At 40.8% G+C, this 22,785-nt stretch overlaps 1 protein-coding gene across 14 annotated transcripts in view; it reads left to right on the top strand.

Annotated features, from left to right (window-relative positions):
- RUFY1 (RUN and FYVE domain containing 1) overlaps positions 1-22,785 on the top strand; it is a 65,690-nt gene that overhangs the window by 16,369 nt on the left and 26,536 nt on the right. For 11 of the 14 annotated variants that reach the window (XM_086407896.1, XM_086407887.1, XM_086407886.1 and 8 more), the window contains 5 exons: positions 2,991-3,092; positions 4,762-4,885; positions 9,900-9,961; positions 13,481-13,546; positions 20,074-20,143. In XM_086407896.1, coding sequence (XP_086264022.1) covers positions 3,034-3,092; positions 4,762-4,885; positions 9,900-9,961; positions 13,481-13,546; positions 20,074-20,143 — 381 coding nt within the window. In that variant the 5' untranslated portion in view covers positions 2,991-3,033. The remainder of the gene's footprint in view (positions 1-2,990; positions 3,093-4,761; positions 4,886-9,899; positions 9,962-13,480; positions 13,547-20,073; positions 20,144-22,785) is intronic. The other 3 variants (XM_086407897.1, XM_086407893.1, XM_086407898.1) reach the window with 1 other exon arrangement.

Genomic DNA, 22,785 nt, shown 5'->3' with positions numbered 1-22,785 from the left:
TCCACTTAGGCACAGGGGCATTTCCGAAGTCTTGTTATGCTAACAAAGAGCTTCTTGTCAGCTGAACTCACTGCTTCTGTTCCCTTATTAACCCTGTGGATGCTGAACAAGCAACTAGTTGAAGTATCAAAATCCTCCCTGTGTCTGCCAAAAAGGAAATACAGAGTGACTCCCTCTTCTTGATGCCTCTGGAGTAGTAGCCTTTTGGGGAGCCATGTGAGAAGACTGCTGGCTTTGCTCCATAAACAGCTGCAGTGTTTTTACCATTTCATTAAACAGGAGCACAAGTTCTAAAATTTCTACAGGATTTTAGAAGTTATGATTAGTATTTTTTGGAGAGTAGAGACTGTTTGCTCTGAGGTAGTTTGAAACTTGCAGGACAGACTTTGAGTCCTGAGAGTCATCTCTCTGGAGTTTAATTTCCTTGTCTAATTGAGATAAAAATGTCTTTTACAGTGTGGCCCAGTACCCAGAACTTTACATTGTTTTCATATCATGGTTCACTATTAAACATACTGTTACACAACAAATACGATTTCACGTATTGGCATGTAAACCCAGACAACAGACAAGGTTCTCTACTTTTTTGGAAATTAAAAACAGTCTTTTTTCTTATTACATAATTTTTAATTAGGAAATAAGAACAAGTAAAAAAGATGCTTCTGTTAGCTTACTGCTCAGAAAAAACAAAGCTACAATTAATATCTTGGTCATTATCCTTGTAGAGTCAGACAGACGAATAAAGAAGCTTCTACTGTGATTCACCTTTGCCTCCCCCGGTGGCATCACTGTTGCAGTCCTCATGGACTAACCACCGAAGCCACCAGCGCATCTACCTTTTGCCCCAGTAACTCTACTTCTAGGGGTTTTATCTCATAGACCTAACACGTGAAAATGACACATGTACAGAGATGTCTGTTGCAGCATCATTTGTAACAGCAGCAGATTAGAAATGGCCTAGATTAAAAACTGGAGAAGGTGATGGCACCCCACTCCAGTACTCTTGCCTGGAAAATCCCATGGATGGAGGAGCCTGGTGGGCTGCAGTCCATGGGGTCGCTAAGAGTTGGACACGACTGAGCGACTTCACTTTGACTTTTCACTTCCATGCATTGGAGAGGGAAATGGCAACCCACTCCAGTATTCTTGCCTGGAGAATCCCAGGGACAGGGGAGCCTGGTGGCCTGCCATCTATGGGGTCGCAAAGAGTCGGACACGACTGAAGCAACTTAGCAGCAGATTAAAAGCTAGGTAAATAAATCATGGCACAGTCCAGTAGTGAAACACCTTAAAGCTATGAAAACATGAACAGGAAATTTCCTGTGTACAGAAAGAATTTCAAAATAACAGATATTCAGTAAAACGAGCAAGTTGCAAAATGGTATATGTAGCATACTAATATTTTTGTAAGAAGGGAAGGAAAATAAGAACATTTATTTCCAATGCAGAAAAATGCTTGGGATGTGAACCTTAACTAGGAGCAGTATATTAATGAACAGAGAAGGAGAACTGGGGAAAAAACAAGTATTAAGCTGTACATACTGTAGCTTTTTTCCCATTTAATAGTAGACTTTAAGCCTTTTTCCATATTAAATATTCATCCACAACTTTGTTTTTGAAGTGAGCACACAGCATTCTGTTGTTTAGCCCCTCCCACTTTGGGCTTTGTGCTGCTAAGTCACTTCAGTCGTGTCCAACTCTGTGCGACCCCATAGACGGCAGCCCACCAGGCTCCCCTGTCCCTGGGATTCTCCAGGCAAGAACACTGGAGTGGGTTGCCATTTCCTTCTCCAATGCATGAAAATGAAAAGTGAAAGGGAAGTCGCTCAGTCGTGTCCGACTGTTTGTGACCCCGTGGACTGCAGCCTTCCAGGCTCCCCTGTCCATGGGATTTTCCAGGCAAGGGTACTGGAGTTGTGGTTGTCTTCAAATCCTCATTGTCCAAACTGCAGTGCTGACCACCCCCAACACACATCTTTGTGCACATCCTCAATTACTTCCTTACCTTGCTAGATGCAGAACTTTGATAACCGGCTGGCATTAAATTGCCTGCTGGAAGAATTGTGCCAGTTTGTACTCCCACCAAGCAGGACATGTAGATGTGCATTTTTCCTATTTCTTTTCTTCTTTTACTCTAACTTCACATCATTTATTGAAAGGTGGGGGGAATCCAAAGCCTTTTATATTAAGTTGGGTGCCTTCTAGCCCTTTGAGGCAGGTATTGATTACAGCAGTACCTCCAATACTCTCTTGGACATTACAAATGCAGTTACTCTGCTTAGAACAGTAACTTTTTTTTCCTTAAATAGTGCTAGGTCTATATTTGGGAGGCTTTTTCTTTCTTTTAAAACAGATCTTTTCAAAATTGCACCTTTGAGACTGGTTGCACAACATGTGCCTAACAGAGCTAACAGTACACTTAAAAATGGATGAGGTGGTAAACTTCATATTATGTGTATTTTACTGTGTCAGAAATAAACTTGATGTAGTAAATTTCAAGCTAATGCCTTAGAAATCTTGTGAGTTCAGTACTTTAATGACTGTATTCTATATTCATCTTTTGAAAGAATGTTTATCCATGATACAATCTAACCTGATATTTCCTGGCTTCCTGTGAAATGTATGAATACATGCAAAGTTTTATCTAATTGTATTTGTTCCAGAAATCAGATATTTCTGGCTTAAATATTTTTCTGGTTTTGTTGTGGTTTTTTTTTTTTTGAGGGGGAGGGAGGGAAATATATGCCTATGATAGAGACTTCAAACAGTCCCGAAAAAAATGCAGTGAGCCATTTCTTCAGCCTTCCCAGAGTGTTCCCGCAACCCCCAGGGCAGCTTTGCATTCACAAGCGTGCGTGCGTGTGTGTGTGTGTGTGTGTGTGTGTGTGTGTGTGTGTGTGAATATATTTCTCCCTGGCTAAGTTGGCTTTTTTCCCTTTGTTTTTGTTGTTGTAATGCTTTAATAGTCTGATCCTCTGTTTGAATTACAGGACAGCTGTGGGAAGGGGCAGAGCTTGGCTTTATCTTGCACTCATGCAGAAGAAACTAGCAGATTATCTGAAAGTGCTTGTAGACAATAAAAATCTCTTGAGGTATTTCATCACCTATCTTCGCTTAGTTTTTGCTTCGTAATTAGAACATAGTTTTGTACATCATTAGGAATTAAAATAAGAATGTATTGACTTGGCCAAATGGTTCATTCATGTTTCTCTGTAAGATGTTAACGCAAAAACCTGAACAAGCCTGTACAGTTTTTATTCAGATTATTATGAAGTGTAACTATTCTGTGGCTTACTTTTAAAATAGCAGAATTTTATTTTTTGAGCACCGATGTCTGAAAGTCTTTATTAATGAAGATTCATATTTTCATTTTGAAGATAATTCTTCAAAAATACCTAAGATCAGGTAACTGACAGCATACTCCATTAAGTTTCAACAAAATAGTATTTGATTGGGTGATAATAGGGGGGAAATGACTTGAACTAGATTCAGTGGGCAATTTTAAATTATAAGACCCTGCTTTTTATAAGAGAACATACCTAGATTACCTATTTTAGGATTCCATATTCAAATTGTAAACTTTTATATCTCTTGGCATCAGTAAAGACAAACTATCTCTGTAATTTATGACTGGGTTCATTTTTTATATTTATAACTTTATAGACGAAAGAAATCATTATAAGAGGAATTTTCTCTATGATATGAGAATATTTGAGGAAAAAATCTTTATAGAGCTAATGCTCTTATCTAACTGAAATAAAAATACCTTTTACAGTATGGCCTATCATCCAAAATTTTCGATTGTTTTCAAGTCATGGCTTATTACTGAACAAATGTTTTCATGATAAATACTGATTTCAAATAATTTACATACCTTGTACTCTTCTCTGACCGTTATACTGAATAACTTTGAGGTACGGATTTTGTTCTAAACAACTAGTTCTGGGACTGCCCTCACGGTCCAGTGGTGAAGACTTCGCACTTCCAGTATAGAGGGCACAGCTTCCGTCCCTGGTCTGGGAACCAAGATCCCACATGGCTCACTGCCAAAAATAAAATGATAATAAATAAATAAATAAACAACTAATTCTGAGGATAACACGTTCTTATGCACTCACACACACGCTGGTGTATTAGCTAATCACTGATGACCAGAGCGGTGACGGATGGAGCCTCACTACACGTGTATGCACTCAGCTAATGCACACGCTGGTGTATTAGCTAATCACTGATGACCAGAGCGGTGACGGATGGAGCCTCACTACACGTGGCCCGGGGGACTGGGAGGGAAGGAAGTCAAAGCAGGCAGTGTTCCCCGGGACACAGGGGAGAGGGAAGAGTGTTGTTCTGGGTCAGGGGGGTGGGGATCGCAGGATTGCACTTCATGTTGACATGAACGTGAGTGTAGCAGTAGTTCACGTAGGAAGACGAAGGAAGCAGCCAGGTGGAAAGAGGGACAGAGTGGCGTTTAGGAACACAGGGGCCTAATGAGAAGAGCTGGGCTCCAGGGTCCAACCAGAGAAGTTAACCTTAGACCAGAGGTGGGAGGGGTCCGTTCTAAGCCCCAGGAAGAGAGAAGAGGCCAGAGAAGAGATCACAGAACTTAAAATGAGAGAGGGAATAAAAGGCAGAAGGGAATGCACACAAGGCAGCCTCTGGTTCCTGGTGAAACTCTCAGCCAGGCCACGAGCTAAGAGGTGAAAAGTCAGGAGGTCCAGTAGAAGGGTGGTGAAGGTGTTCTGTCGTATCCATCTCTTTCAGTGAGTTCTATGAGCCTGAGGCATTAATGATGGAGGAAGAAGGGACAGTGATTGTTGGTCTGCTGGTGGGACTCAATGTGCTTGATGCCAACCTCTGCTTAAAAGGAGAAGACTTGGATTCTCAGGTAAGATGGGAATTTTGACTCTAGGTCAAATGTCTTATTTGGGCCAGGGATTTTACATTGGATCTGCAGACGTGTGCAGGAAGGGGCAGATGGCAGGGGGTATCTGGCAAAGGGCTGTGCAGGGTGCTGCGCTGGACCAAAGCTGGAACAGCTGGCAAAAGTCCTGGGGAAGAGCGAAAAATAGCTCGGGCAAAGGCACAGAGGCACACACACAGAGCATGGCGTGTCTGGGAACGGGAAATGGTTCTCCATGGCTAGGACACGGCCTGCCCAATGAGTGACATGGAGGTGGAGGCCGGCCCAGGTTTTACATCGCAAGTGCCATGTTAGAGGCTTCAGCTTTTGTCCCTGGAACTTTGGGAACCATGGGAGGTTTTTAGGCAGTACACTGAAATGGTCAGGCCTGAGACTGAGAAAGTTGAAGCTAGCAACCATGCGGGTCATGAGTTAGAAGCAGCCAAGAATGGGGAATGCAGAAACATGAAGCAGATAAGTCAGGAAATCAGGGGCAGACAAGTCTGCATGAGGAGTGGGAGAACAGACTCAGGAGAGATTTGGAAAGTCAGATGGTAAAACGGAGCAGGAACTTTCAGGCCGTGAGGTGCAGAGTGCCCCTTGCTGGAGACAGCCTTCTTTTGATGGGCTTTTCCTCCTGCACAGAAGCCAGTAGCCAGGGCTGAGGCCTAAGCTCCAGGTGCTGGAGACTAAATCCAGACAGTCTGCCCCGCCCTAACCTCCACCCCACTTCAGGGCATCAGGAACTGTGGCTGGGCCGCTGCCCCGCCTTCTTCCCATTACATGTTTGGACATGAATCTAAAGCTTCCCCAATCCCTCCATGACCAGATCAGCTGCTTTTTTTCCCCCAGTAGTTTTCTTGTTCTGGCCTGTTGAATATTTTTCAAAAAATACAAACAAGTTTTTTTTTAAAGAAATGAAGTATCACATATTGTCCCATTACACAGAAACAGCTGATTCAGTGTTACATTTTGGGATATATCCTTCCAGCACATGAATAAAAGGTGTGAGTGTGTGTGTGTGTGTGTGTGTGTCTTTGTATCTCACAGACCGATGTTTGGAGCTTTCTTTTTTCATTAAACCAAAATGTGATTATTCCAAGAACACCATTTTGCAATTTCTTTATTTAACAATGTGTTCCACATAGCTCTTGATGTCAAGAGATACATCCATTTTATGAATATACCATAATTTATTTAACCAATACTTTTTTTTAATTGAAAGATAATTGCGTTACAGTGTTGTGTTGTTTTCTGCCATACAACAACACAAATCAGTCATAATTTTATATATATATATACATATAATTGTATATATAATATATATATCCCCTCCTTCTTGATTCTCCCTCCCTAACCAATACTTATTAATGTAAGTCATTTTCATGTTATAATGACAGTGTTATAAATATCCTTATACTTGTTTTTAAGCCTTGTCCTTTTGTTTTCTTAGGATAAGTTTTGAGATTGCTGTGTCAGACTGCACAAGTTCTGCATGAGTGTTGTGAAAGCATGAGAGGTTCTTGGTCTTTTTCAATCAGACAGAAAAAACTCTTCATCCCAAATTTGTGTTTTTGAAAACTAGGATGATGGAGTTGTTTTGGTTTTTTTTTTCATGTTTTATTTAAATATCATACAAGGTTTATTCATTTTGTATTACAAACATTAAACAAGCCATTGGTGGTTCACCTGTTCATATCCTTTGCCCATTTTTTTGAATATTCCATCTTTTTCCACTTCTTTATTATAGATAAGGATATTTACCATTTGTCAGAATATTTGTTATAAAAATTTTTTTCTGCTCTCTCGGGGTTTGTTTTCTCTATAGACCTCTTTTTTTTTCTCGTGCAGTCGTATTTAATGGACTTTTCCTCTATACCTTCTAACCTATTGTGCCTAGAAGGTCCTTCCACATCTAAAAATTAACTTAATTTTTAAATCACATGTATATATTTTACATGTAAATAATCTGCCTGTCATTCTTTTTGACATAGTATGAAGTGGAAATCCAGATTTCTTACATAAGTACAGCAGTGAACCAGTGTTTCCAGTATCATGTATCAAATATTATTATTTTGCCTACTAATTTGAAATTCCACCTTTATCATGTGTTAAAATATCCATTATACTCAGGGGGCTTATTTGTAGACTCTCTATTTAGTCTCTGGATCTTTTTATTTCTATGCTAGTAACATAGTCTTTTAACTACCAAAGCCGTATAGTGTGTTTTATGCTCTGGCAGTTCACCTCCTACCTACTTTGTTATGCAACATTTTCAGATTTAGTTGAGGCTGTCCCGTTTTCCATTCTGCCCGATGACCTTGAACATCATTTATTTTGTCAGATTCCAAAATGAAAATTTGTCTGGGATTTTTATTAAATAATAGATGTGATTGAGCCCCTGGCTTATTCTTATCGTCAACATAATGCCTCCTGCATGTCACTAGGAAGCATGAGTATTTGCTGCTGCTGTCTGAGAGATCCTCTTTCTCGTGTTTAGAAAGTGCTGTTCTCTTCTAACTTTGCATTTTTATTTAAAAATGAATATTGACATGTATCAGCCACAGGTGTACATGTGTGCCCCCGTCCCAAACCCTATGACAAAAACCACCTCAATATTGTAAAGGAATTAGCCGCCAATTAAAATAAAGAAATTAATTTTTAAAAAATGAATATTGAATGCTATCCAGCACTTTCTGGCATCTATTGAGATGTCATATCCATTTTTAGCCCATAATTATAATTGAAATAATTGTTGGGCTTCCTATTGTGATATTATTATTCCTGCATTCTTAAAATAAATCTTAGTCATCGTACATATACTTTTAGTGTACTCCTAGACTTAATGTCTGTGGTTTAGTTGGGATTTTTGTGTTTCTACTTATAAGAGACACTTGTCTGAATCTTCCCTTCCTATACTGTCTTTGTAACTTTTCAGTGTCAGGATTGTATAACCTCATAAAATAAGCTGGATAATATTCTTTTCGTTCTTATTTTCTACAAAAGTTTATTATAGCAAGAATTATTTTTCTTTAAATGTTTGTTAAAACTTGCTGGTATAACCGTTTCAGCTCTTTATGATCTGCATACTCTGACCACTTCTATTTTTTGCATAGCTTTGGTCAGTTCATTGGTTTCCTAAGCAGCAGCAGCAGCAGCCAGCCTTATAAAAACCTTTAGTCATTTATATTTTTCCAGAAACCATTTATTTCATTCAGATCTCCGCTGTTAGTTGCATGAGAGTATTTTCTTGCAGCTTTTTAAAATCTCACATTTCCAAATTGTAATATTGTACGCATGACAGAGTTCGTCTACTGTGTTGAGCTCGAAACCCAGATCTTGCTCTTTACTCATCACTTCTGCTTCGGGAGGAGGACTTTATCTGTCTTCTAGTCCATTAATTTCTACTTTGGGTATTAATTCTTTCTCATTCTTTCTATTGTTTCCTTTTTTCCAGGCAAATGTATATATATATTTTTTACTCTTTTTCTATTATAGAAGAAGTACATGCTTGTTGAAAAAAATTAAGCAATTACAAAAGCATGTAAAGTGAAAAGTGAAATTCAAGCTTCCCTTTTCTCCTTCCCCTTCAGTCCCACTTTTGTCCCCACAGGTAATGTGAAAACTTGAGGGACTACTTTTTCTATGCATTTATGTGTACATAGGTTTTTGTTTCTGACTAAATCTTTTCTGGCTTTCTATTGCAGTGTAACAAATTAACAGTCACATTAAAAATACCAATCACTCATAGTTGATGGTTAGCTGATTTCAGCAAGTTGATTCTGAAGCACACCTGTGATTATAGGAAGTTGGTGGCTAGGACTGGAGTGGCTGAAGGCATGTGCTGTCACTGCCCTCTGAGTTGAGAAGGTCAGTGGGTGGGCGCTGGAGCAGCAGGGGTTTCCTGGGCATCTCTGTCTGCATCTGGTCTCTCCACATGGTCTCCAGCGTGGTGCCTCAAGGTAGCCAGACTTTTCCCATAGAAGCTCAGAACTTCAGAGGCATGTGCCCAAGGGAAAGAGCCAGGACGAAGTGTGTACTGCCTTTGTTAACCTAGCTGAAAAGTCACAGCCTCCTTCCTGCTGCTTTCTGCTCATTTGGACAGGTAGTAAGGCCACCCAGGTTCAAGGGTTGGGAATGGAGATTGGTGGGAGGCGCAACAGAGAAGTTGCAAAAGACGTCACATACAGCTTTGGCTTTTAACATGAGTGGGGTTGCTATACTATATATATATAAGTGGGGTTAATGCTGTACATAGTATTCTTTGACTTAAAGTTTTATCCTGGAGCTTTCTTCATTTCATTACATTTTCATTCCCTGTGTTCTTTGTTATGGTTGCAGAGGGCTCTGCAGTATGGCTATAATGTGATTGATTTAAATATTTCTGTATTGATGGACCCAATTATCCTGTATTTCAAAGGAATGGCTTCACTTTCACCAGAGTCAGTGGTGGCAGGCTAGGGCTCTTATTCACTCTCTCTCAAGTGCTTTATTTCTGAACAAAGCACCTAACTTTGAGATGTTGAGGGATCTTGGACCTCCCTAGTTCCCTATAGCAGAGAATTTTCCCTGAAATACTGACTGGACCTTTTCATCCCAACTTGGGGAAAGAAGGAGTCAGAGTTATCAGTTGAGGTCACCACTTTAAAGATCCAGGTCTCTCTCTCTCTTTTTTTTTTAATCACTTTGTACCCAAAGAACTTTGTTGATCTTTGTCAACAATTTGTTGAATAAAGACAGAAAAACTAATCATTATTAAGTGGTAAAACTTGAGAATATTCCCTCGAATTCTGATTTTTAGTAAGTTTTTCTTCTAGAAGATGATGGGGTTGTTTTTCTTTCGGTTTGTTTGCTTGATTGCTACTTTAAGCTCATCCGTCTGACTGACTGTTTACGAAGGAGATAGGCATATAAACACCATGAATTTTAAAGATAGTAAGGTTTGTGGAAAGTGGGGAAATTATCTTTCATTTAAACTGGTGCATTTTCTTTCAATCAGGTTGGAGTGATCGATTTTTCTCTCTACATTAAAGATGTGCAGGATCTAGATGGCGGCAAAGAGTAAGTTCTGCATTGTATGCTGCTCTTATGATTTTAATGAAATTCTAGCAAAGAATGCGACTTTTTAAAAAACTGAGATGTAATTGACATATAACATTATATTATTTTCACATGTACAACATAATGATCTGATATTTATATATATTGTAAAGTGATCACCACAGTACATCTAGTGTACATCCATGACCTTAACATAGTTAGTTACAAAAGAACATTTTTCTTGTGACAAGAGCTTTTAGGATCTACTGTCTTAGCAACTTTCAAATATGCAGTTTTACTATTAACTATAGTTATTAGTTATACTTGATTATATATATTAACTATATATATAAAATGCTCTTAACTATAGTCATCATGCTGCATGTTGCGTCATTAAGCCTCCTTTGTTTTATAACTGGAAGTTTGTGTCTTATGACCCCCTTCACCCTCTCCCCCACTCCCCAACCTCTGGCAACCACCACCAGTCCCCGTATCTGTGAGCTTGGTTCTGTCTTTGTTTGTTTTAGATTCTACATATAAGTAAGAGCATAAGGTATTTGTCTTTCATTGTTTTACTTATCTCACTTAGCATAATGTCCTCAAATCCACTCATGCTGTCAGAAATGGTAGGATTTTTTTTTTATGGATGAATAATATTTTGTTATATAAATATACTACATTTTCTTCATTCATCTATTGATGGACACTTAGGTTGTTGCTATAAAGGAGTGAAGTGAAAGTCGCTCAGTTGTGTCCGACTCCTTGCAACCCCAAGGAAAATACAGTCCGTGGAATTCTCCAGGCAAGAATACTGGAGTGGGTAGCCTATCCCTTCTCCAGTGGATCTTCCCAACCCGGGAATCAAACCAGGGTCTTCTGCACTGCAGGCAGATTCTTTACCAACTGAGCTATCAGGAAGGTTGTTGCTATATCTTGGCTATTGTAAGTAATGCTGCCGTGAATATGGGGGTGCATATATGTATTCATGTTAGTTTTCCCTTTATTTGGGTAAATACCCAGAAGTGGAATTGCTGAATCATTTAGTAGTTTTATTTTTCATTTTTTGAGAAACTGCCATACTGTTTTCCATAGTGGCTGTACTCGTTTACATTCCCACCAACACTGCACAAGGGTTCCCTTTTCTCTGTTTCCTGGCCGACACTTCTTATTTCTTGTCTTTTCAGTGATAACCATTCTAACAGGTATGAGGTGTTACCGTCTTGCAGTTTTGTTTTGCATTTCCTGATGATTAGTGTTGTTGAGCATCTTTTCCTGTAACTGCTGACAAAGAATGCTACTTTTGTTTTTGCACTGTTTGAGATTTTCGTTTTTATTTAGCTGTTTTTAATTACAATGGTAATATGTTCCTGTTCCTGTAGTTTAAGGAATTAGGCTCTCAGGAAGAATAGAGAGTACAAGGGCGATTTCCCCATCCACACTATCCCCCGGTCTCCCACCTCAGTCCCACTCCCCGCCTCCTTCGTCAGAGGAAGCCACTCATGCATGACTCCTTCCAAGTCCTTTTTTTAATGCCTTTCAGATGTATATTGTTGGTAGTGTAATTTGCTTTATGGATTGTTGGGATGTAAATGGAAAAGCACTGTGACACATTTAGGTTGCCTCTAGACTTACTCTGACCACAGTGTGTCTTGGATGTCTTTTCATGCCACATGTAACTCTACCTCATCCTTGTTAACAAGAGCATTAAAAGAAGTCACTCTGAAAAAAGAGACGGAAAAGAAAAAAAAGCAAACAATGTGTATAACATGCTCAAATTTATGTTGTAATAAAGAAGACATAACACTTGTATTTATATGTTGTACTTCCATATTCATGGATCACTTCTAGAGAGGCACATGGACTGAACACAGATGTGGGAGGGAGTTTCACTGTAAACCCTTGGGCTGTGTTTGAATATTCTGCCAGAAACATCCATTACTTGTCCTTCACACTTCTTCGTATTGAGGACTCTTCTGGTCTCAGTGTCCTGGCAGTGTACCTTACCAAGGAAGGCATGCTTTATGCCCCCAGAGTACTAAGGTTTGCTCACTTGGAATTAAAAATATATTCTTAATGTCGAAAAGAACTGGAAATGAGCTGATTGTCCACCTTTAAGGGAATGCAGTCAGCCTTTCATACCTGCAGATGTTGAACCCACAGATGTAGAGGGTCAGCAGTGCTACGCCATGTGTATGAGAGACTTGAGCAGTTGCAGATTTTGGTATCCACAGTGGTTTTGGAACCCGTCCCCTGTGGACACTTAGGGACATCTGTAATTGAATGAATTGTGGAATATCCAAAATGTTCCACGCTGTGGTATATTATACAGACATGAGAAAAAGCAAATTTTACCTAGTGAATAGTAGGTTTAGAGGGGTTTCCACAGGTATTATTGAGTGAGAAAAGTATAATACTGAGAAGTATATATATTCCATTTTTTTAAACCCTCCAAATCTCTTTTATATTTTAATTGTATATACTATATATAAAAATATAGATATTATGATTATATGCACAGAGGCTACTCAACAAGCTGTCAGTATGTGTCACCTGGGAAAGCCATGTGAGGGCAGAAAGGTTAAAAAAAAAATAATAATAAACTATACTGACCAATAAATCCAGCACCTGTGGCATGAGTGTGGGTTGAATAATCTCATTTACGTACATATGTATGTAAAGAAATTGGTGGGGGGAGGCTAACTTTAAAATGTTAAAGTCTTTTTTATATATATAAACACATATAAAGTTTTTTGTTGTTGTTTTGTCTGTCACACTGCGTGGATTTGGGGATCTTAGTTCCCTAACCAGGAACTGAACCCACCCCCTTGGCACTGAAAGCACAGAGCCCTCACCACTGGACCACCACGGAATTCCCAATGTCTTTTTTTTTTTTTCAAACCCAGACTAATCAGCTTTGTGTTGTGAAGAGTCTTGTGATCTTCTTTTATGAGCCAGCTTCTTTTCCTTCAGTATACCAAGGGCTGCTTCATCTCCTGCCTCGGGAGCCATTTGCGTATGGATTTTGGTGTTTCCACCTCGCACCCTGGTGGCATTCTCAAATGCTAGGGATGCGGTGCGAGGAGTATCTGTAGGGAGGATCCTTTCCAGGCAGCGTTGCCAGAGTGTTCCATGTTCTCCCAGCCAGTCGTGCTGGTTCACTCAGGACCAGGTAGACGTTGCTACACTCTGACTGTCTCTTGGTTTCCCAGTGGCACTAATGACATTGGTACTCCTACAAGGTAATTGGAAGGTTGGGGGCAATTAGAGAGTATTAACCCTGAGTAAAAGCAATTCCTTGGGACTTCCCTGGTGTCCCAGTGGTAAAAAATAATCCATCTTATAATGCAGGGGACACAGGTTCAATCCTTGGTCAGAGAACTAAGATCCTACATGTCAGGAAGCAACTAAGCCCATGCACCACAACTGGAGAGTCCATATGCCGTATCCAAAAGACCAAACACAGCCAAATAAGTAAATGCATTTTTTTAAACTATTCATTGCAAAAAAATAATTTCTCTATTTTTATGCCCTTTTTTAAAGGCATGAAAGAATCACAGACGTCCTTGATCAAAAAAATTATGTGGAAGAACTTAACCGGCACTTAAGGTAGGACTCCCTTCTTTTTCCAGTGTTCGTTCTCAGTGCCCAATAATTGCCTCATGGGACCTTTTTTGAGTTGCCATATATTTATAACTTTTTTCCTAATCAGGAAGAAAGATTGTCATTCAGTGCTCATGTGTACAGGTTATAGAAGTATGATTTCTTGATAAAGAGCTTTGGGGAATCCTTTGGTGCCTTGTTCTGTGTAGTCATGCAGCTTAGAGAGTAATGAATGAAACCTGACTCTCCACCCCTCAGCCTACAGCAGCTTAGTTGGAGATCACTGCCTAGAAACCACTACTGCCGCTGGGAATCAGCACACATCCCTCCCGTGTGCTGAGCAGGAAAAGGAGTTGAAAACCACTGGGTTAGACCTTTGAAAGCAATTCAGAAGAGATTTAATAGCAAGTGTTTTTTTTTTTTGAAAGCGGATATCTTTATCTTGAGTTTTCTTTTTAATTGGAAAGCTGCTCCTGTGTGTCGTGAAACACTGGTTGTTGCAAGTGTTGATGGGGAGTGGATGGAGATTCTCAGCGTAACATTTTTGGGAGATACAATTCTCTCCCTGAACCCTCAACCCCTTTAGGAAATTTACTCTGCACATTAACAGTGCCCTATGGGAGCAGCCTCTGTGGCCCCCAAAGCCAATGAAACAGGCAAAGGATCTGGCATGTTCTTTAGAACATACATAAGGAGGCACATTTCTGAGCTCTCTGAGGTATGATGCTGACTATTGTTTTGAGAGAGAGATTCTTAATTCATTCCTAGTTTATTGAGAACTTAAGAAATAGATGTTGAATTTTATCAAATGCCTTTTAGCATTCATTAAGTTAATCTTGACTTTTATCCCTTAATCTATTGACATGATACAATTTTACTAATTTATTTTTTCCACAGGGATAAACTACTTAATCATAGCTTTAATGATTTAATCATTCTCTTAAGGCATAATCTAATGTAATTGTTCCATAGTTTTCCTTCTGGCATGGTCTCAAAGCAGCCTCACAAAATGAATCAGAAAGCTTTGCCTTATTTCTGTGCCTGGGAACACCTTCTAGTTCGTGAAATCCTTGAAAATTTGAAGCACCTGTAGAGAGGCAATACTTTGCCAGCTTTTCAGTCTTTCCTTGGTTGTTAGTTCATCTAGCTTTTCTCCTCTTGTTCAGTTCAGTTCAGTCACTCAGTCATGTCTGACTCTCTGCGACCCCATGAACCGCAGCACACCAACTCCCAGAGTCCACCCAGACCCATGTCCATTGAGTCAGTGATGCCATCCAACCATCTCATCCTCTGTTGTCCCCTTCTCCTCCTGCCCTCAATCTTTCCCAGCATCAGGGTCTTTTCAAATGAGTCAGCTCTTCGCATCAGGTGGCCAAAGTTTTGGAGTTTCAGCTTCAACATCAGTCCTTCCAATGAACACCCAGGACTGATCTCCTTTAGAATGGACTGGTTGGATCTCCTTGCAGTCCAAGGGACTCTCAAGAGTCTTCTCCAACACCACAGTTCAAAAGCATCAATTCTTCGGTGCTCAGCTTTCTTTATAGTCCAACTCTCACATCCATACATGACCACTGGAAAAGTCATAGCCTTGACTAGACAGACCTTTGTTGGCAAAGTAATGTCTCTGCTTTTGAATATGCTATCTAGGTTGGTCATAACTTTCCTTCCAAGGAGTAAGCGTCTTTTAATTTCATGGCTGCAGTCACCATCTGCAGTGATTTTGGAGCTCAGAAAAATAAAGTTTTCCACTGTTTCCCCATCTATTTGCCATGAAGTGATGGGACCAGATTCCATGATCTTAGTTTTCTGAATGTTGAGCTTTAAGCCAACTTTTTCACTCTCCTCTTTCACTTTCATCAAGAGGCTTTTTAGTTTTTCTTCATTTTCTGCCATAAGGGTGGTATCATCTGCATTTCTGAGGTTATTGATATTTCTCCCTGCAATCTTGATTCCAGCTTGTGCTTCATCCAGCCCAGCATTTATCATGATGTACTCTGCATATAAGTTAAATAAGCAGGGTGGCAATATACAGCCTTAACATACTCCTTTTCCTATTTGGAAACAGTCTGTTGTTCCATGTCCAGTTCTAACTGTTGCTTCTTGACCTGCATACAGGTTTCTCAACAGGCAGATCAGGTGGTCTGGTATTCCCATCTCTTTCAGAATTTTCCACAGTTTATTGTGATCCACACAGTCAAAGGCTTTGGCATAGTCAATAAAGCAGAAATAGATGTTTTTCTGGAACTGTCTTGCTTTTTCCGTGATCCATGGGATGTTGGCAGTTTGAGCTCTGGTTCCTCTGCCTTTTCTAAAACCAGCTTGAACATCTGGAAGTTCATGGTTCACGTACTGCTGAAGCCTGGTTTGGAGAATTTTGAGCATTACTTCACTAGCATGTGAGATGAGTGCAATTGTGCGGTAGTTTGAGCATTCTTTGGCATTGCCTTTCTTTGGGATTGGAATGAAAACTGACCTTTTCCAGTCCTGTGGCCACTGCTGAGTTTTCCAAATTTGCTGGCATATTGAGTGCAGCACTTTCACAGCATCATCTTTTAGCATTTGAAATAGCTCAACTGGAATTCCATCACATCCACTAGCTTTGTTCTTAGTGATGCTTCCTAAGGCCCACTTGACTTCACATTCCAGGATGTCTGGCTCTAGGTGAGTGATCACACCATTGTGATTATCTGGGTCGGGAAGATCTTTTTTGTATAGTTCTTCTGTGTATTCTTGCCACCTCTTCTTAATATTTTCTGCTTCTGTTAGGTCCATACCATTTCTGTCCTTTATTGAGCCCATCTTTGCATGAAATGTTCCCTTGGTATCTCTAATTTTCTGAAGAGATCTCTAGTCTTTCCCATGCTATTGTTTTCCTCTATTTCTTTACATTGATCACTGAGGAAGGCTTTCTTATCTCTCCTTGCTATTCTTTGGAACTCTGCATTTAGATGTGTATATCTTTCCTTTTCTCCTTTGCTTTTCGCTTCCCTTCTTTTCACAGCTATTTGTAAGGCCTCTTCAGACAGCCATTTTGCTTTTTTGCGTTTCTTTTCCATGGGGATGGTCTTGATTCCTGTCTCCTGTACAGTGTTACGAACCTCCGTCCATAGTTCATCAGGCACTCTATCAGATCTAGTCCCTTAAATCTATTTCTCACTTCCACTGTATAGTCATAAGGGATTTGATTTAGGTCATACCTGAATGGTCTAGTGGTTTTCTCCACTTTCTTCACTTTCAGTCTGAATTTGGCAATAAGGAGTGCATGTCTGAGCCACAGTCAGCTCCCGGTCTTGTTTTTGCTGACTGTGTAGAGCTTCTCCATCTTTGGCTGCAAAGAATATAATCAATCTGATTTTGGTTTCGACCATCTGATGATGTCCATGTGTAGAGTCTTCTCTTGTGTTGTTGGAAGAGGGTGTTTGCTATGACCAGTGCGTTTTCTTGGCAGAACTCTATTAGCCTTTGCCCTGCTTCATTCTGTACTCCAAGGCCAAATTTGCCTGTTACTCCAGGTGTTTCTTGACTTCCTACTTTTGCATGCCAGTCCCCTGTAATGAAAAGGACATCTTTTTTGGGTGTTAGTTCTAGGTCTTGTAGGTCATCATAGAACCGTTCAGCTTCTTCAGCGTTACTGGTCGGGACATATACTTGGATTACCGTGATATTGAATGGTTTGCCTTGGAAATGAACAGAGATCATTCTGTCGTTTTTGAGATTGCATCCGAATACTGCATTTCAGACTCTTTTGTTGACCATGATGGCTACTCCATTTCTTCTGAGGTATTCCTGCCCACAGTAGTAAATATAATGGTCATCTGAGTTAAATTCACCCATTCCAGTCCATTTTAGTTCGCTGATTCCTAGAATGTCGACTTTCACTCTTGCCATCTCCTGTTTGACCACTTCCAATTTGCTTTGATTCATGGACCTGACATTCCAGGTTCCTATGCAATATTGCTCTTTACAGCATCAGACCTTGCTTCTATCACCAGTCACATCCACAGCTGGGTATTGTTTTTGCTTTGGCTCCATCCCTTCATTCTTTCTGGAGTTATTTCTCCACTGATCTCCAGTAGTATACTGGGCACCTACTGACCTGGGGAGTTCCTCTTTCAGTATCCTATCATTTTGCCTTTTCATACTGTTCATGGGGTTCTCAAGGGAAGAATACTGAAGTGGTTTGCCATTCCCTTCTCCAGTGAGGATAGTCTCCTCTTGAGGATATATCTTTTTTGGCAATTTATGTTTTTTAAGATTTGTTCTAAGATTTATGTTTGGAAATTTATGTTTCCTAAGAAAAAAATAGCAATTTATTAGTACTTTGTGAGTTATATAGTCAGTACAGAATTGAAAATGCCATACTCTTTAAACTTGTAATTCCTTCCATATCTTTTGTTTTGTTGCCGTTTTCATTTTGTGTCAATTTGTATTTTTATCTTTCTCCCACCCAATTCCTGAACCTTGGTTCTCTAGCCTTGAAAGATTTGGCTCTTGGTACCCACCCCCTCAATCGCAAAAAACATCAGTTTTTGGTAGTAGGATCTTGCCGGGGACTAGCCCCGGCTGATCCAGGGTATTCGAAGGAGAGACGGCGTAGGCGAGGATCAGGATACAATAGCTTCAATTAGATATTAATTAAAGATATAAAGAGTAATAGAATAAGGATAGCTCAGTAGGAAAATTCAGTGGAGAAAAGAGGCTGAGTAGCTTGGTTTACGCGGGAGACCAATAAAACTTGAAGACAAGAAGTTTGCACCACTTACATAGGCCGCAGGCGTCCTTCCGTTCTCCCGAAGGAGAGGAGACACTGAGGCCTCCCCGGTCGGATCTTAGAAGCCCAGGCATAATTAGTAAGCATGGTGGGTTCCGCGCTCCAGATGGAGACTCAACCAGAGTGAGAGAGAGAGTGACATGGGGAGACCAGTATTTCGAGAAACTGATCCCAATTCTTTATTTTCCAGAGTCTGTTTTTATACACTGAGATGTTATACAAAAGTCACGTGGGGACAGCAGTCCTGACTTTTATTAAAGTCAGGTGCTTCACACAAATGTATACAGAGGTCTTGGGGGTGTTACATCATCTTCTGGCCAGGGCGGCCTGCTGACAATTTACGACCCTCTCCTTGTGACAGCGGTCAGTCAATCAGGACACTTATTTCTCCAGGGCTGATTATTCTCAAAACAGACGCCACCCAAATAAAGTTACATTCCTACAGGGTGAGGGTGTAGTGGGTTTTAGTTAAGGAAAGAATTTACTTAGCCTAAGGTCTAACGTGATTAATATCAAAGGTTAATTCTATATATTCATTAATGTGTGTAAGGGCAGGGGATGTGGAGACTTAGCAACAAACATTGGCTCAACAAATGAAAAACCCTTCACCAACACAATTTCTAATCAGCCCATTATACTTATACTAATAGTTTTCTACTTCTCTAAAGAACCTGTTTTTAGAGGGTTTAAAGCATCTTGTGCCTCTCACGGTTGGGAGGCTGTGAGCAATCACATGTGGCTGGACGAGCCTGTCAGGCAGGCTAGAGAACCTTCAGAGGAGTTTGTAGGTTAAAACACTCTTATCACGCCCAGGAATTATTATTAACTGGAGCTCTAGGTTAACTCCTTCTCCGAAAGAGGTGGTGGGGGACAGCCCCCCGTAAAGTCAGAGGTGTAGGTAAGAGCACAAAGTAGTAAAGTAGGCAGGCTCTGGTTATGGGGGTAGACGCTCGAGGATTTCCAGGGGGACTCCTGAGGCTCGATCCCGCCTTTGCGTATGTCGAGCCTCCTTCCTCATGACCTTTGTCACGGGCGGAGTACCTCACTCTGGCCCCCAACAGGATCTGTTGCCTAAAAGTGCAGATTCTAGATCCAGACTTCCTGGGTTCATAGGGGTATGAACTTAGTGAGTTTTTCAATGTAAAGTTACAGTTTCCTCATCTGTAATACAGATTAACAATAAAATTTGCCTCACAGAATTGTGGGGAGGATTACATAAGTTGATGCATTTAAAATGCTTAGACCAAAAGAGAGCCTGGTACATTGTCCAAAAAGAAAATTACTACTATTATTGTTGTAGCTATTGTTGTTGTTTATGAAGTCTACACTAGCTTTTTGTGTATTTTTCAGTATGAAGGTAGAGCATGTTACTTAAAGAGTATGTGAAAAATGGGACAAAGTATAAAAAAGATTTAAAAATCAACTTTGATCCTAGTGCCCAAAAGTACCAATATCTTGTTATGAATGTTACTTTAGATGTATGACTGCCAGGGCATTTTGGCTCCCATCTATTGTGTTGGGAGAAACTCTTGTTTTCTTTCCAGTTGGCTAAAAAACAAATGGGTAGCATATTTGGGGAAGAAAACATTGAAAACTTTTCAATTAATATACATATATATTTAAAATCCTCATCTATGAGTTAATTGGAAACCCTTTGACTCCATTTCATACAGGAAATCTGAAACTCTCTATTCTCATTGTTTACAAATTGGGAAGACAGTCTTCATAGGTTCACATTTACTTAATATTTTCTGTTTTACAGCTGCACAGTTGGGGATCTTCAAACCAAGATAGATGGCTTGGAGAAGACTAATTCAAAGCTTCAAGAAGAGGTTTGTAACTTCCTGAAATGCTTAAGCCAGAATGACCCCAGGCTAAGAGAAATGGTATGGTTGGTATATCTGACCAGAGCTGCTCACTGGCAGGAATGGGAAGTGCTAACCTTGGGTGGAGCTGCAGACAGGACAGGCACTCTCAGAATTTCACATCCTCAGAATGTCTGTGTTCTGCACTGGCCAGGGCTCCCGTGAGCCAGTGCAGCTGATCGCGAGCCAGCTCTCGGGGACTTCGGTTTCATCGCGCCACAGTGGCTCAGAGGAGACAAGTGCAGGTCCTCTTGTGAACATGCTGTTCTCTTCCTCTTTTACCACCCGTCCTGTGATGTTTGTGTCTCCCTGCTGTCGGAAGGCGCAGGCTCTGCCACGGGGTGGAAGTACCCTTACCCGCCCCTTTGGTGTTTTGGCCTTGCTGGCGCATGGAGCCAGTCTCCCCACAGTGTGGTCTTTCTCTGCTTTCTCACTAGGAAGAGAGAGAATGAAAGGCCAGGAAGAAGGAGGGCTGAGGCCGAGGAAGAGGCTTGCTGCCCGCACCCGGCCGTCCGCTTGGTGGACACAGCTCGTCTCCTACTAGCAGGAGCGGGGTGCGTGCCCACAGGTAGCGGTCCCTGGCTGCCCAGCCCCCCCAGCTCTCACTGGGAAGGAGAGGCCGCGAGAGCGGCTGGAGGACAGCCGCCCGTGGCTTGGGGCAGGTCACGGCCGGGAGGAGTCGCAGAGCACGCCTGTTAGTAAGGACTCCATTGGAAGGCTCACTGCAGACTTCCTATAGTCTTCTCAGGGCCATGACCGGAACAGCTTTCAGGAGAGGAGCTCAGATATGTGAGAGGAGGCAGAAATTCAAAGATGAGCATCACAGGAGAGACTTCATCGCATTTAGAACTGAAGCACTCAAATTCCTCTGGGGATGGAGTGGGCCTTTGGGTCTCTCTTTCCTCATCTCCAAGTTGGGTGATAAGTCATACCTTACAATAGTGTTGTATAGATTAAATTAGGTTAATACCATATAAACGTGCCTTGCCTGATACTTGGCATGTAGAGGCGCTCAAAGAGACCTTAGTTGCTTTTAGAACAAGCAGATTCACTCTTTGTTCTCCCAGATGAGGCGGCATGCTTTGTTTTTTGTTGTTGTTGTTGTTTTAGGGTTTTTTAAATCATTTTTATTGAAGTATAGTTGGTTTATAATGTTATGTTAGTTTCAGGTATACAGCGAAGTGAATTAGTTATATAAATACATACATCCACGCTTTAGATTCTTTTCCCGTATAGACCATTGCATAGTATTGAGTAGAGTTCCCTGTGCTCTACAGTAGGTCCTTATTAGTTAACTATTTTCTTTTTTTTCTTTTTTTTTTATTTTTTTTTAGTTAACTATTTTATATAGCAGTGTGCTTATGTTAGTCTCAGTCTTCCAGTTTATCCCTTTCCTCCCCCTTTTACCCCTGGGAACCATGGGTTTGTTTTCATCTGGAACTCTTTTTCCATTTTGTATATAAGTTCATTTGTACCCATTTTTTAGTTTCTACATATAAACAATATCATGTGATGTTTGTCTTTCTCTATCTGACTTACTTCACTTGTATGACAGTCTCTAGGTCCGTCCATGTTTCTGCAAACTGACATCATTTCATTCTTTTTTATTCCATTGTGTATATGTACCACATCTTCTTTATCCCCTCCTCTGCTGATGCACATTTAGGCTGCCTCTGTGTCCGGGCTGTTGTCAGTAGCGCTGCAGTGAACACTGGGTCTGTGAATCTCACACTCTTGCTTTCTCTGCTGCATGCCCAGGCGTGGCACTGCTGGGTCACGGTAGCTCTAGGAAGGGTTTTTTAAGGAACCCCCACACTGTTCTCCACAGTGGCTGCACCAGTTTACGTTCCCACCAACAGTGTAAGAGGGCTTCCTTTATCCACACCCTCCCTGGTATTTGCAGTTTGTAGGCTCTTATGATGGCCATTCTGACCTGTAGTTTTGGTTTGCATTTCTCTAGTAATTAGTGATGTTAAGCATCTTTTCGTGTGGTTTTTGGCCATCTGCATGTCTTTGGAGAAATGTCTGTTTACATCTTCTACCAATTTGTTGATTGGATTTTTCTTTTTTTAAATACTGAGCTGCACGAGTTGTTCGTATATTTTGGAGATTAATCTCTTATAAGTTACTTTGTTTGCGAATATTTTCTCCCACTCTGAGGGGAGTTGGCACACTTTGAATGAAGGTCTAATTTAGCTTTTGAAACTGAACAACTGGGTTATTTTTTCTTCAAAAGCAAACAGTTGTAATAGAAAATGTGCTTTAGAGAAAAGTACACCTCTCAGTCGGGGTGTGCTCTCTCTATCCTCAGAGAGTAGGACTGGAATTACGATACGGTTTTTTCCTGCTTCTTCCCTTGTAGCAACTAGCACCTCCTTTCAAGCCTTACAGTTTTTAGCTTGGGCAGAGAAGTTAGTTTAGAAACCTCAGTCCTGGCTTCTGAGTCTGAGTGGAGCTAGATGCATTGACCAAGAGAAGGCTCCAGGGCCTCCTGTTTGTGAATGATGCTAGGAGCATAACCACACATTGGGACACACGTCTTGCTTCTTTCTCCTTACCCAGCCTCACCTTCTCTCTCGAGGCTGGTTCAGAGTCTGGATAAGGACAAG

The sequence above is a fragment of the Bos grunniens genome, chromosome 7, assembly GCF_055505025.1.
Source record: "Bos grunniens cultivar Pamir isolate PY7600 chromosome 7, Bosgru_T2T1.0, whole genome shotgun sequence".
Classification (NCBI taxonomy): Eukaryota; Metazoa; Chordata; class Mammalia; order Artiodactyla; family Bovidae; genus Bos; species Bos grunniens.
Note: the sequence above shows the minus strand (reverse complement) of the source record. Positions and strands in the feature narration are given on the sequence as shown.